At 39.7% G+C, this 15,329-nt stretch overlaps 1 protein-coding gene and 1 long non-coding RNA gene across 8 annotated transcripts in view; one reads left to right on the top strand and one right to left on the bottom strand.

Annotated features, from left to right (window-relative positions):
• LOC134360220 (rho GTPase-activating protein 44-like) overlaps positions 1-15,329 on the bottom strand; it is a 297,116-nt gene that overhangs the window by 52,529 nt on the left and 229,258 nt on the right. For all 7 annotated transcript variants that reach the window (XM_063074294.1, XM_063074295.1, XM_063074293.1 and 4 more), the window contains exons 7-8: positions 12,439-12,556; positions 4,857-4,925 (exon numbers count right to left, since the gene is read on the bottom strand). In XM_063074294.1, the coding sequence (XP_062930364.1) occupies positions 4,857-4,925; positions 12,439-12,556 (187 nt within the window). The remainder of the gene's footprint in view (positions 1-4,856; positions 4,926-12,438; positions 12,557-15,329) is intronic.
• The window catches only part of LOC134360221 (uncharacterized), a 73,814-nt gene continuing 62,051 nt past the window's right edge, over positions 3,567-15,329 (top strand). The window contains exons 1-2 of the long non-coding RNA XR_010021277.1: positions 3,567-3,653; positions 5,149-5,254. This is a non-coding gene — a long non-coding RNA (uncharacterized LOC134360221). The remainder of the gene's footprint in view (positions 3,654-5,148; positions 5,255-15,329) is intronic.

Genomic DNA, 15,329 nt, shown 5'->3' with positions numbered 1-15,329 from the left:
TAGGTCAAATACACAGAGATCCCAAAATGTAATTGTAACATCATGTGAAACTTGAACTGTGCATTTATACAAAAGTAGAACTGTAGGCTGGCATTTTAGGCCTGAATCAGGAATTTAGTTGAATAATTTTGATTAAATTAATTTGGGCTAACTTGATTTGGAATAAAACTGAAAGTGATTTCGCATGCAGGAATCCCGCTAACTTGGAATAACTATAATATACATTGCAGTTGAAATACTGGGAAGTAACAGGAATGCAATGCTTTCACATATCAGAAGGTGAATGGGGCAGATTCGGTATATTGAGATTTCATTGTCATAGTGGGTTGTACATTTGTGGATTTGCTGAATTAATATCAAATTCATATAATGAATGTAAATGTAAAATACACTGTAAAAATAATTACGTAAGAATGAAAGGCTTGATGTTCCAAAAGCTCAGTGAATTATTTAAATATATTGTGTATTTCTTCCATACGCTTTAATTTTTATTTACTTTATTTAGAGATACCATGTGAAACAGCCCAATGAGGCTCACTGCTCAGCAAGCCACCTATTTAACCCTAGTCTACTCACAGGACAATTTACAATGACCAATTAACTTCCTAGCCGGTACATTTTGGAATGTGGGAGGAGACTGAAGCACTCCAAGCAAACCTACGTGCTCACAGGGCGAACGTGCAAACTCCTTACAAAGGATGCTGGAAATGAACTCTGAACATCAACACCCCAAGCTGTAACAGTGTTGCACAAACGCAATATACCGTGGCACCCCATGGTATTCAGAAAGGGGGTTGGCGTTAAGATCAATATTTTGGTCAACTCAAAGGAACGATGAAAAATGGCCAAAGGGAAACTGGGCTACCTTCTTACCTGGAATGACCACAACATCATGCAAATTATAGGGACAGAAGTGATTCACTAATATTAGTTTTTACACCTATACATATATCTGCACAAAGGCTTTAGGGGAGAAGGAACAGATGACAAGAGCTTTGATAGCTATTAATCCAAAACTGAAACCTGAAAGTGGGATACATCATCAAGGACCCCCACCATTCAGGCCATGCTCTCTTCTTGCTGCTGTATTGGGTAGGAGGTATAGGAGCCTTAGGTCCCAAGCTATCAGATAAAGGAACAGTTATTACCCTTCAACCATTTGGATCTTGAACCAGCGTGTATAACTCACTTTATCTCAACACTGAGCTTATTCCACAACCTATGGACTCAGTTCCAAAGACTCCACAACTCAAGTTCTCAATATTATATATTTACTTATTTATTATTTTCTTTTGTATTTGCACAGATTGTCTTCATTTGCACATTAACTGAATGCCAATCTTTGTGTATAGTTTTTCAATAATTTTATTGTATTCTTTTGTTCTGAGAAGGCTTTTTAGAGCAGATTGTGATTAAGCCTGCTAAGGGAAAGGGAATTCTGGATTGACTGTTGTGTAATGAACCAGATTTTATTAGGGAGCTTAAGGTAAAGGAACCATTAGGAGTCAGTGATCATAATATGATATAATTCACCCTGCAGTTTGAGAGTGAGAAGATAAAATCAGATGTATCGGTATTGCAGTACAGTAAAGGGAATTATAGAGATAGGAGAGAAAAACTGGCCAAAGTTGACTAGGAGGGGACACTATCAGGGACAATGGCAGAACAGCCACGGCTGAAGTTTCTCGGAGCAATTCAGAAGTCATTGGATAGGTAATCCCAATGATGAGTAAGTATTCTAAAGAAGGGTTGATGCAACCATGGCTGACAAGGAAAGTCAAAGACAGCGAAACAGAGGGCATAGGGCATAGAACATAGAAAGAATTAATGGAAGTTAGAGGATCATGAAGCAACTAAAAAGCCATAAGGAGAGAAAAGATGAAATACGAAGGTAAGATAGCCAATAACATAAGTGAGGATACCAAAAGTTTTTTCAGATATATAAAGAGTAAAAGAGAGGGAAGAGTAGATATTGGACTCCTGGAAAATGATGCTGGAGAGGTAGCAATGGGGGACAAAGAAATGGCAGATGAACTTAATAAATATTTTGTGTCTTGCTTCACTAACAATGGAAGACACTAGCAGTATGCCAGAAATTCAAGAGTGTCAGGGGACAGAAGTGAGTGTAGCTATTAGTTATTACTTAGGAGAAGCTGTTTGGGAATTGAAAGGTCTGAAGGTAAATAAGTCACCTGGACCGGATAGATTACACCCCAGGGTTCAGAAAGAGTTAGCTGAAGAGATTGCGGAGGCATTATTAATGATCTTTCAAAAATCACTTGATTCTGAAATGGTTTCCGGAGGACTAGAAAATTACAAATGTCATTCCACATTTTAAAAGGGAGTGAGTCTGCAAAAAGAAAACTATAGGCCAGTTAGCCTGACTTCAGTGGTTGGGAAGATATTAGAGTCCATTATTAAGGATGAGGTTTTGGGGTACTTGCAAGTGCATGATAAAGTAAGCCAAAGTCAGCATGGGTTCCTTAAGGGAAACTCTTGCTTGAAAACTCTTGGAATAATTTGAGAAAATAACAATCAAGATAGATGAAGGGGAATCAATGGAAGTTGTTTACTTAGATCTTCAGAAAGCCTTTGAGAAGGTGCCGCACATGAGGCTGCTTAACAAGATAAGACTCCATGGTATTACAGGAAAGATACTAGCATGCACAGAAGATTGGCTAGACTGTCAACAGGCAAAGAGTGGGAATAAAAGGGGCCTATTGGGTGTTGGTGACTCGATGTGTTCCAGAGGGGTCAGTATTGGGTCTGCTTCTTTTCACGTTAAAAGTCATTGCATGACAGAATTGATGATACAAAACTAGGTGAAGGAGCAGGTAGTGTTGAGGATGCAGGGAGGCTGCAGAAAGATTTAGAAAGATTAGGAGAATGGGCAAAGAAGTGGCAGATGGAATATAGTGTAGGGAAGTGTACAGTCATGCACTTTGGTAGGAAGAATAAAGGTATAGACTATTTTCTAAACGGGGATATCATTCAAAAATCAGAGGTGCAAATGGATTTGTGAGTCCTTGTGTGGGATTCTCTAAAGCTTAACTTACAGGTCGAGTTGGTTGTGAGGAAGGCAAATGCAATGTTAACATTCATTTCGGGAGGGCTGGAATATAAGAGCAAGAAAGTGATGCTGGGGCTTTATAAGGCATTAATCAGACAACACGGAATATCGTGAGCAATTTTGGGTCCCTTATCTCAAAAACTATGTGCTGGCATTGGAGACGTTCCAGAGGAAGTTCATGAAAAGGTTAATGCATGAGGAGCATTTGATGGCTCTGGAGTTTAGAAGAATAAGGGGTGATCTCATTGAAACCTATCGAATACTGAAAGGTCTAGCTAGCGTGGACGTGAAGAGGATGTTTCCTTTTGTGGATAAGTCTAGGATGAAAAGACACAGCCTCAGAATAGCAGGACGTCTACTTAGAACAGAGATAAGGAGGAATTTCATTAGCTGGAGGGTGGTGAATCTGTGGAATTCATTGTCACAGATGGCTGTGGATGTCATGTCATTCGGTATATTTAAGTGGAGGCTGATAGGTTCTTGATTAATCACGGTGCCAATGGTCACAGGGAGAAGGCAGGAGAATGGAGTTGAGAGGGAGAATAAATCAGCCATGATAAAATGGTGGGGAAGACTCGAAGGGGTGAGTCATGTAATCCTGCTCCTATGTCTTATGGTCTTACTATGAATGCCCAGAAGACAATGAATCTCAGTGTAGTATATAGTGACATATATGTACTTCGATAATAAATTTCCTTCAAAGTTTGAACTTCGAAATCTAGATCTCTCTGCTGCCTATTCCTGAAGAAGGTAAGTAAATATTAGGTAGAAAACAAGACTGAATAATCACAGATGTATTATTATTTGTCAAGTTTTATTGTTCCTGGCTCCCTCCCTTTCTGAGACATTAATTTTAAAGGCGCAGCATAAATTCAGGTCAGACTTCTTAAGATCATAAATGCATATTCTAAGTTTACCTCGTGCTTTTAGATACGTTCTGTCTTTTTGGTTGGTAAAAGGTTGGAAAATGTCCTCTGCTTTCCTGATATGCAAGGGTTAAGCTCTATGATTAATAACTGTGGTCAATTCAGTGTACATGGTGTAGCAAAAATGCCTTAAATAATCTATTATTGTGTAGAAGTCCTTATTCAAATAGGCAAAATCCTTGAAGCTTGTTGGGAAATGAATGTTATTATTGTAGATTTTTCCTAGGTGGTTGGGTAAAGGTGATCTCAGTGGCCTTTGCTATATAGATTGAACTTGAGATCTTGTTTTGTGATAAAACATATAAACGTGTCTAACGTTCAGAAGTTATCTGATCTTGAACAATAAACTGATGTATTTCTATACAATATTAAAGACACACATAGGGCTTTATCACACACAAAAGGCTATCTGTAACACGGAGACAAGGTGAGAAAGTTATGTTGATCTAACAGGGATCTGACCCTCTGAGAAAGACTTGAACATAATCCCGTTCACTTGCGACTTAGAAATAATAACGCACTTGACCAAAAGAGTTACAAAGTACACGTGGACTAAGATGTTAACTGTCCTGTGCTATCACCACCATATGAACCACTGAACCAAAGAACATCACAAGAAACTGATACTCTTCACATAAAAATGAATAGAAATAAAATGCATAAATTTGAAACATGCTTTTCTCAAGTACCCAATGTTCTGCTGTCAGGTTAATTATTAAATTGACGAGAGGAATTTAAAATCAAATGGACATTTTCAGCCTTGTAATTCATTTTGGAAACTGATTCCGATCTATTTTAAGCTTTAACATATATTATTTTGAATTTTATTGCAATAATCCTTATATTTCTATTGTACTCACTGTCTGAAAATAATTTGCATAGTCTATTTCTTTGGCCACAAAACTGTACATGTCCGCTGCCAGCTGATCCTGCATTTGACAGAAAAATGGAAAATTGTTAGTGAGTTACACAACAATGAAAATGTTCCAGATTAAATCTGCCTTATTTTGGAATGATAGTGAAGTATACCATGAATTATTTTGGAGAGATGTGGGTTATAAATAGTGACTACATTATCCTGAGCAATTTTAAATTGTTATTAAATATAAATGTTCAGGCTGAATTATTTCCAACTGCTTGCTCATTCTCCAGGCAACAGAAGACAAGACAGCTGACTGCTCTGGAACTTTTGGACCCTCAGGTTTTTATGAAAACGTTCATCATTGGCTGTGTTCATTGAACTGGTAGTACTCCTCTGGTAAATAATTCTTTAAAAATTCCATTTAAGATAGTACAGTGTTCTCTGTTTCCATTTATTGCCATCACAAGGTGACCAAAAGTTGGTTGATTTCAAATACTACAGTACATTTATCTAGATTTTCCTCAAAATGTGATATTGTTGAAAAATAGTCAGTTATTTGCATAAGTGGCTTAAAACAGAGATTTAGAGAATTGACAGTTTTAACCTAAAGGAATTTTCAATGAAGCCTATCTTAACATACATATTCACATTTTATATACTCACCCTTGTGCTTCAGATTTATTTAGTAGCTTTAGGAAATTTTAGGTATTTTATGCACCTGTCTCCTCAGAGATTACAATTTTTAAAGTGAAGCAACAGCAATGCTTCTGTAAATTCTAGCTGCTTGCCCTGTTAGAGGAGCGAGAGGAGAAATATTGGAATTGTTCTATGATTATCTGCTTTAAATCCAAAAAGGATTTTGTTTTTGTAAACTGGATTTATAATTTTAGGCATCCCAAATAGCATTTGATGTATAAAGGATAAATACTGAGAGCTTCACATTATCCTTTTACAAAAGGAATCCTCTCAGAAAGTAGAAATTTGCAAATAAAGTCTGAAATACAAAAACTAATTATCTTGTTAGAAACTAGTGCCACTATTTAGCAAATCAATTGTACATTTATAATTAATTGATTAATTGAATGCATTGATACAGGATAAACCAGTTAAGCTCAAGCTGAATTTACAATGGGTTCTTGACCAAATGTGGCTAACAGACACAGAACAGTACAGGAGTCAAACTGGACATAACATGGTACAAACAAGGATCTTTACCAATTCTAGTTACTTTACTATTATAACGGAAAACTCTCTAAGCCTCAGAGGAGGTTCTTAATCATTAATGAAAGATGAGTTATTGTATTTAATTGTAATTATCTACCAGCAAGTGAAGAAAATGTTTCTGTATGGTTCTGGTTTTTACTTAAATCTGCAGTGAAAATGCAGGTAAAAATTGGGTTTTGGTTGTTTTCTTACAATGGTCAGTTGGACAAGTTTGGTTGGAAGGCAGATAATTTATAATATTTGCATGATAAAGATATTTAAGTAGAAACAAGGAAGCTGCATCATTAGTTGATATGTAAAAGACTTTTCCCTGTATCTATTTAATCCCACCAAATGTCAACCAGTTTCAAAAATATATTGCACATTTATATATTCCAATAATAGTCAGTATTTTTGCAATTGAATAACACACGAGGGATTCGTTGGTCTTGGAAGACTACACAGGTACCAGAATAGTAGGAGAAGGCAGCATAGATTTCCATAAGATGAGATCATGTTACCTTCATCAGTGTGGGTACCCCAAAGTACATGCTACTGGGGTAGAGCCTTTATTACCATGTGCTGAAGTCTGCAATTCCTGTCAAATCACAGTTTGCAGCTGGGTGCCAGGGGAGATTTAAGACTCACTATCTGAGGATCTGAGCAATAGGAGGAAGAACTGGAAGAAAAGGAAGGAGAATGATATTGTTCAGTATCCATAATTTCTTGTACCAGCTGAGCAGAGGATGCAGCCTTTGGCTGAAAGGGATTCACTCACAGAGACAGCTATCACAGGAAGTGTGCAAAATAAAACTCTCCATTGCAAACGAAGTCACCCCAGCATTGAAACAACAAAAACATTGAACGCACCAAACCATTACTCCAAATGTGCATTACTACGTATACAGCTGACAAAATATCAGCAACAAAACGTGATATTTTACTCAGCTTGTAATACCTGGACTTCATCAATTTGGTGTCATGGTTTCCTGCCCAAGCCATCATTTCTGATCCGTCATCGTCATTCTATTCTAGTCAATTCAGTTTTCCACAGGAAGGTAGGGGTCTGGAGGATTAGCGTCAGTGTGGGATGCATGAGATCTCTTGTAGGTCTCTGCCACTCACAGAAGTCAGAGGTGATCATGACAACTAATACAGAAGCAGAGAAGCAGGGCAAGAAGTGGTGAGCTAGAGATCATCATTGCACTGGGAGGTCCTGTGCAATCATTGCCAGAACAATGTGACAGCTATGGTGTGTGGTTCATTATGGTGATGCTGTCACGTTAAGGGGAAGGCATCGATCATTGTCCAGTACCAATGAAGGTTCAGCTTGAGCACGTTTACATGACGAACATGACATCAGCTGTATCCCTAGGCAAGGCAAGGTAATTTATGCAGCAAAGACAACGTCATCGTGACATTTCAGTAAAAGCATTAATGATAACTTGGAGCTCAGTCTGTGAGTTCGTACAAACGTAAGCATCATCTGCAGACTGCAGCTGGTTTAGATAACCATGGTTATGCAGTGCAGCTGCCACAGACTGAATTGTTTCTCATAGCTTCTGAAGATCATCTTCACTCGCTTGGGAAGCTAACTGGTGGTTAGATGCAACAATATCACAAGAAATATTGAGTAAAGTACTAGGCCAGTAACACAGCCTTATTTGACATCAGTGAGAGTGGTCCTGTTGGTGAACTCATTGATTAATATTACAGCTTGAGTGCTATCAAGGAGCAAACATAAGATGGACATCAATTTCTGTGGGCAGCTGAATTTGAGGAGGATGTTTCATGTCCCTCCTGAGCCACCTTCTTTTTTATTATTTTATTTAGAGATACAGTGTGGAACAGGTCCTTCCAGCTCAACGAGCCTCACTGCCCGGCAACCCACTTATTTAACCCTGGTTTAATCACAGGACAATTCACAATGACCAATTAACCTGCTAACTAGTACTTCTTTCGAAAGTGGAAGGAAACCAGAGCACCAGGCGGAAACCAACACGTTCACGGTGAGAACGTGCAAACTGTTGACAGACGGCTTTGGAATTGAACTTCAAACTCCACCGCCTTGAGCTGTAATAGCATCGTGCTAACCGCCACGCTCATCATCGACACTTCCACTAAAGATTGTAGGACAGCAGGCCCTAGGCTAAACAAAGACCAAAGAAAGGACTGCTGCTGACCTACTCCCTGCCCTGTGAAAGTAAAGATTCAAGGGAATGCACGTTTCCCATATCTCCGCAGCCCCCTGTTGGTGGAGAGAGATCTTGATGATGAAATTCACTAGCTTCTTCAATAAACCAGCATATTTTTCATTTGGTTAATTGAAGAAAAAGATTATTGAAAAGATAAAAACCTCAGGCCTTGCAGTAAGTTCATGGTTTTCTAATGAGGGAGATCCCAGTATGATTTTGGGATGTGCATTACCTACAACAGGCATCTTAGAGAACCTGATAAATCCCACTTACATTGTTCCTGCAAAATCATTTAAATTCTTTAGAAGGACAATGAAATCAACATCAGTGTCCTATTCCACAGCAGCTTCCTCTGGCAATAGCACTTCTAAAGTACTGTCACCTTCAGTACTGAGGCAGCAGGTATACTCAGTCAGGGTCATTGGCAAGCCAGCATCAGACCCTCAAAAGAAATGCATTCTTCTGAGCTCTGAGTTCGGAAAGACAGAGGAAAACATTATGCTGAAAGATGTGTCAAAAGCCTCCTTAAAGAAATATGACATTCCCACTGAAGCCTAGGTAGTTCTGGCACAAACCTGCTCGAAGTGGAGAGGCAGCATTTGACATGATATTGAGGACTGCAAAGGTCTGGCATCAGGAGCACACAGATCTGCGTAAGTGGCTGAAATGAACTACCCACCTGCCTATTCCATCCTACCACCTGCCTCATTTGTGGTTCCCACATTGATCTCGGGTCACCACAGAATCCACAAGTGTGACATTAGAAGTAAGTCATCCTTGACTCTGAGGGGCTGCCTTGGACGGAGGAGGAGGATGACTCACCTCTGCACAATGAGCTATACTAGTTGTACTAAATGACAATGCATTTCAACATTGTCTTGAAGATACGTAACATAACATCACATGAAGTGACAGTCTAACAGTCTGCCTCTTTCATTTTGTGCTCTGGCATTACAGAGCCAGGACAAGTTTGAAGATGAACCAAAGTATTCCAACTCAGACTGAGACAGAACCAGCGTAACTAGTACTATAATTTCTAATTTATATATATTTGAATCATAGAAGTCACAGAGAGATACTTAGGCCCTTCAGTCCAGTTAATCTATCTTCGCTAACAACTATCCATTTACACTGATACCCATTTTATTCTCTACACATCTGCATCAACTGCTCAAGTACAGCACCCCAGGTTCACCAGGGGCAATTTACACTGGCCATTTAAACTACCAACCTCCATGCCTGGGGAAAGCCTGTGCAGTCACAGGTAGAAAATGCAAATTCTACACAAACAGTGCCTAAGGTCTTGGGCAGGGATGGAACTTGGGTTTCGGGCGCTAGGACGCAGCAGCTCCACTAGCTATGACATTGCCCTTGTAAATGAACCACTTACCGAGTTCAACATTCAGGTACAGCAAAGGAATTAAGAAGGCAAATGGTACATTGACCTACATGCAAAAGGATTCAACTGCAAATGTGAAGACATTCTACTTCAATTATAGAAAATTGTATAGAGTTCTACCAAGCCTTGAGTGCAACATTATGTACAGATCTTGACTTCTACCTGAGAATTAACTTATAAAAGAGGTAGTTCAGCAAACTGATTCCTGATATTGTGGCTTTGTCCTGTAAGGGGAAAGTAGTAAAAAAAAAACCTATAAACTGCTTAGTTTAGATTGGTGACGCATGATCTCAATGAATGGACTTGTATATATGGGGATGTTGCTTCCCTTGACTGACATGTCCAGAAAGAGAACGTAAGGGCAGAGGTAAAAATAAATTTCTTTGCCTTTGGGATTCACTACGCAAGGGGACTGTGGAGACTTGGCCACCGAGAATACTTAAAGGCACAGATCAACAGATATTTAAGTATCAAAGGAAGTAAAAAACGTGCCAGAAAATGATGCTGACATAAAATATTACCCAGAATCTTACTGAATGATGGAGATGGTATGGGGGCCGACTTGTTTACTGCTATTTCTATTTTATATTTGTTCTTTTGTTTTAGGATTTAAATGATTCTCTTCTTTTTTTATAGTTCAATCTTAGATATATTTTAAAACTCATCATGTTTATAAAAGTAATGGCAGATTAACATTCTTCTGCTTCACAAGAATGCTCTTGTACTTTAGTATATTTGTTTTATTGTGGGAAGAAATGTTTTGATTCTTTTGGAAAGCAGTATCAAAAGAAATGGTAATGGCGATTTATCCAATCTGGACAAAATAACAACTATGTTCAGAAAATGGCCATGGCCTTTTGTTGCAATATTGTTTACATTGAAAATGTAATAAAAATATTTGATAGGCACAAACTTATATTATTGTACAGAAAATATAATTTTTTTGCTTAGAGGCAGCTTGCAGAGTATTTGTATTTTATGGAGACACAAGAGGCTGCAGATGCTGGCCCATGATTTTATTGACTTATTTGACTATTTAGACCTCAGTCAAAGCTCTTTATATATTCATGTTGATGGAGTTATCTCTAGTCTTTTGTTGTGAAATGTGCTGGTTTCTGAGAGAGGCTATAGTGAAAGACTCAAAGAGGCGTAAACAAAAAGTACATGACATGTTAAACAGCAGGACTTAAATAATTGGCAATATATTTATATTATTCATATAGATTCTCCCAAGGTTTCATTCCTGAGAACTGTTTGTAACCCAAACAGTTCAGAAGTCAGAAATGAACAAGAACAGTGTTTGGGAGAGGATCACTGTAATAGTTGTGATGGGAGACCAAGCAGGCACGTGACGAGCGTCTGACAGTCAGTTATTGTCTGCTCAGCGCTCCCTGCTCTATTCAGTTAGGTTGCTGTGGCACTGAAGGAATGGGAAGAGAAGGCTTGCAAAAATGCCCCATTTCTATCCAGCAGAAGACATCTGCAACACTGCAGCAGGTAACAAATCTATCTCACCAGTCTTCCAAACATATGAGCTGTCCGTAATAAGTATTTGTAACTGGGACAGAAGTCTAATATGGAGAGAGAAGTTAAACTTTTACATAGGCCAGGTATTTCAGTCACTGGTGATATTCCCACTTCCTGCCATTGATGCACGCAGCTCACCTGAGCTTGTATATTGTGGCAATGCCAGTGCAAGCTTACTGGAAAGTGATCTTCGGTGGCACAGCCTTGCTTAGTGGCAAGGACCTGTGGTTTATATATCTTTGTATGGGAAGGTTCAGACAAGCCCTATCCACTAAACAGCTGAATAAAACAATGACAGCCAGCTAAACCAAGCGCTCTGTTTTACCAGCTGTCAAATTTCAGAAAAAAACTGAACTGCTTTCCATTTCTGGTTTTCCAATATATCCACAAACCTTTAAAAAAACATTGAAACATCAAAAATATTGAACTCACTAAAACATAGAAAATCTTTAAATCTCTATGAACGCAATATCAATAATACTTATAATTAAATTTAATTAATCCAAAATCTGTAAATTAGCCATTGGCTCTTCGCAGATTATTTCTCCTCAATCAAGTGAATGGAAATTCTATTCTTGTTCCAGTTTATTTTGGTAAATTCTCTTGCATAAGTGCTAAGGAATTGCTGCTGCTGGGCAGACTGCCACTGAACCTTGCTGGATGCAGTGAGGAAATCACTGGCAAAGAGCAGGGATCAAGTGATCAAATTCAAAACTCCCCCATGTGCATAACCGGGGTGGGGTGGGAGAATCGCAAACTTGTTTTCACTTATGTCAGGTGTTCCACACAGGACGTGCAGCAATTCCCCCTAAAATCTGGCCTTGTTTCTCAAAAGTTTAGTTGGTTGTGAAAACCAGCCACACTTCCATCATGGAGCACAACTTATAGTGACTATATATTGAAACCTTCAAGCAAATTTTTGGAAGAGCAATAGCTTTGCAATTAAGGATTCTTTTCTAATCTGAACTTCATGTTGATCTACGTCTAATAATTCTCATAAAGAACGGACCTGGGTAATACAGTGAGGGTAAGGATGTACTACACTCAGATTATCTGTTTGTTCAATTGTCCACCAACACTCTTGATTTACAGAGAGTGTTATGTACTAATCACTGTTCAAACCCTTGGCAGTTTTGGCCCACCTGCACTATGAAATGTAAACACAGTAGAATTTCATTTAAGGAAATTAATTTCTTGGTTACTCAAATGTGTACATTACAGATAGGAGTGTGTAATATTCCAGTAATGGCGGGTACCCTGCAGATCTCCACACGATTTGCTGCTTCTTCCATTTCTTCCCTGAGCGCATCAGCCTTGGCACCAGATGACTGCAGATTGCTTGACAATCCCGATGACTTTGAAGACTGCTGCCACCTGATTGCATAAAGTAAAGGAATTGTGAAAAAGATGCTTCAAATAAATTAAAAAAAACCCACCTCTAATGTTAAAAGTTCTTATAATTACTATAGCTTATTTATAATGAGCAGTGAGAACTGAGATTGACCATATTAGTATAACAGTTTTAATGACTTTGTATACTGTACATTTTGTTTCTTGAGGCTTTCCAACTACAGAGGAGTAAACATATATATAGCTGAAATAACAGAGCACCATCAATATTTACATATTCTTCTGAACTATTCTGTGAACATGTGACTTATGTGACATCAGAGAATGTCATCTTATTGCACATTTTTGTCATATATCTGCAATCAAGTTCATTTCACGTCAATTCACCGAAGTTGATTAATCTCTCCCTTTAACTCCATATCCTTCCAGTAGTCTTCTATTAACATCTTTCATAAAGATTTTAAAGAGGTGATTTGAAGAAAATTAAAATTAGATCAATCTTCAATCTGAAGCCTGCTTAAATGAACACGTCATGAAGTCCACACATTGAAAAGCTACAGGACCTAGGCCTCTGTATCTCCCTCTGCAACTGGATCCTTAACTTCCTAATTGGAAGACCACAATCTGTGCAGATTGGAAATAACATCTCCACCTCGCTGACAATCAACACTGGCGCGCCACAGGGATATGTGCTTAGCCGACTGCTCTAATCTCTACAATCATGACTGTGTGGCTAAGCACAGCTCAAATGCCATCTATAAACTTGCTGATGATAGTCATAGTCATAGTCATACTTTATTGATCCCGGGGGAAATTGGTTTTCGTTACAGTTGCACCATAAATAATAAATAGTAATAAAACCATAAACAGTTAAATAGTAATATGTAAATTATGCCAGGAAGTAAGTCCAGGACCAGCCTATTGGCTCAGGGTGTCTGACCCTCCAAGGGAGGAGTTGGAAAGTTTGATGGCCACGGGCAGGAATGACTTCCTATGATGCTCTGTGCTGCATCTCGGAGGAATGAGTCTCTGGCTGAATATACTCCTGTGCCCACCCAGTACATTATGTAGTGGATGGGAGACATTGTCCAAGATAGCATGCAACTTGGACAGCATCCTCTTTTCAGACACCACCGTCAGAGAGTCCAGTTCCATCCCCACAACATCACTGGCCTTACGAATGAGTTTGTTGATTCTGTCAGTGTCTGCTACCCTCAGCCTGCTGCCCCAGCACACAACAGCAAACATGATAGCACTGGCCACCACAGACTTGTAGAACATCCTCAGCATTGTCTGGCAGATGTTAAAGGACCTCAGTCTCCTCAGGAAATAGAGACGGCTCTGACCCTTCTTGTAGACAGCCTCAGTGTTCCTTGACCAGTCCAGTTTATTGTCAATTCGTATCCCCAGGTATTTGTAATCCTCCACCATGTCCACACTGACCCCCTGGATGGAAACAGGGGTCACCGGTACCTTGGCTCTCCTCCAGTCTACCACCAGCTCCTTAGTCTTTTTCACATTAAGCTGCAGATAATTCTGCTCACACCATGTGACAAAGTTTCCTACTGTAGCCCTGTACTCAGCCTCATCTCCCTTGCTGGTGCATCCAACTATGGCAGAGTCATCCGAAAACTTCTGAAGATGGCAAGACTCTGTACAGTAGTTGAAGTCCGAGGTGTAAATGGTGAAGGGAAAGGGAGATAAGACAGTCCCCTGTGGAGCTCCAGTGCTGCTGATCACTCTGCCGGACACACAGTGTTGCAAGCACACGTACTGTGGTCTGCCAGTCAGGTAATCAAGAATCCATGACACCAGGAAAGCATCCACCTGCATTGCTGTCAGCTTCTCCCCCAGCAGGGCAGGGCAGATGGTGTTGAACACACTGGAGAAGTCAAAGAACATGACCTTCCCAGTGCTCGCTGGCTTGTCCAGGTGGGCGTAGACACGGTTCAGCAGGTAGACGATGACATCCTCAACTCCTAGTCGGGGCTGGTATACAACCGCTGATGGCAGAATTTCAGATATTAACGGAAGTGCGTCTAGGAGTAAGATATACCAGTTAGTTGAGTGGTGTCACAGCAGCAACCTTGCATTCGACATCAGCAAGATCAAAGTGGATTTCAGAAAGGGCAAGGCGAGGGAACACAAACCAATGCTCATCAAGAGATCAGATTTGGAGAGAGTGAGCAATTTCAAATTCCTGGGTGTCAATATCTCTGAGGACCTAATCTGAACGCAACATATTGATGCAGCTATAAAGAAGGCAAGACAGTGGCTATATTTCATTAGGAGCTTGAGGAGATTTGGTCTGTCAACTGTTGCGTACCCCGTAACTGGGTTGCCAAACCAGCAGAAATGGATCACTCAGTTGGAGTCTGGATTACTAGAACTAAGAAAGTTTTATTAAAGAAACAAGCAACACAGTACTCTAATCAAAAGGATAATGAATGCAACAGTTCAGCAATGATAAACATACATGTACACAGAATTCAGATAACAGGATCAATCAAGCTCTATCGTTGTCTAGGGGCAAATGACCAGTTTCAAAGTGACGCAAAGTTCAGTTCAGTTCGCAGTAATCACTGCCGTGGGAGATGGACAGTGTGGGGGAAGGAGAGAGAGAGCAAAAACGAATGAATATTCAAGGCTTCCACACAGACCTTCGCAGTCAGCTTTCGGGCGAGTCCTTTGTGATGTCATCTGAGGTCACCAACCGTGACCCCCTCCGTTTCCAGATACGATCGTTTCCCTGCGCTGAACCTGGCACCCAGGCAAGGGTGGACACACACCAGGTTCC

Source organism: Mobula hypostoma, chromosome 22 (assembly GCF_963921235.1).
Source record: "Mobula hypostoma chromosome 22, sMobHyp1.1, whole genome shotgun sequence".
In the NCBI taxonomy this organism is placed as follows: domain Eukaryota; kingdom Metazoa; phylum Chordata; class Chondrichthyes; order Myliobatiformes; family Myliobatidae; genus Mobula; species Mobula hypostoma.
The sequence above is the reverse complement of the archived record's forward strand: the minus strand, read 5'-3'. Positions and strand labels throughout refer to the sequence as shown.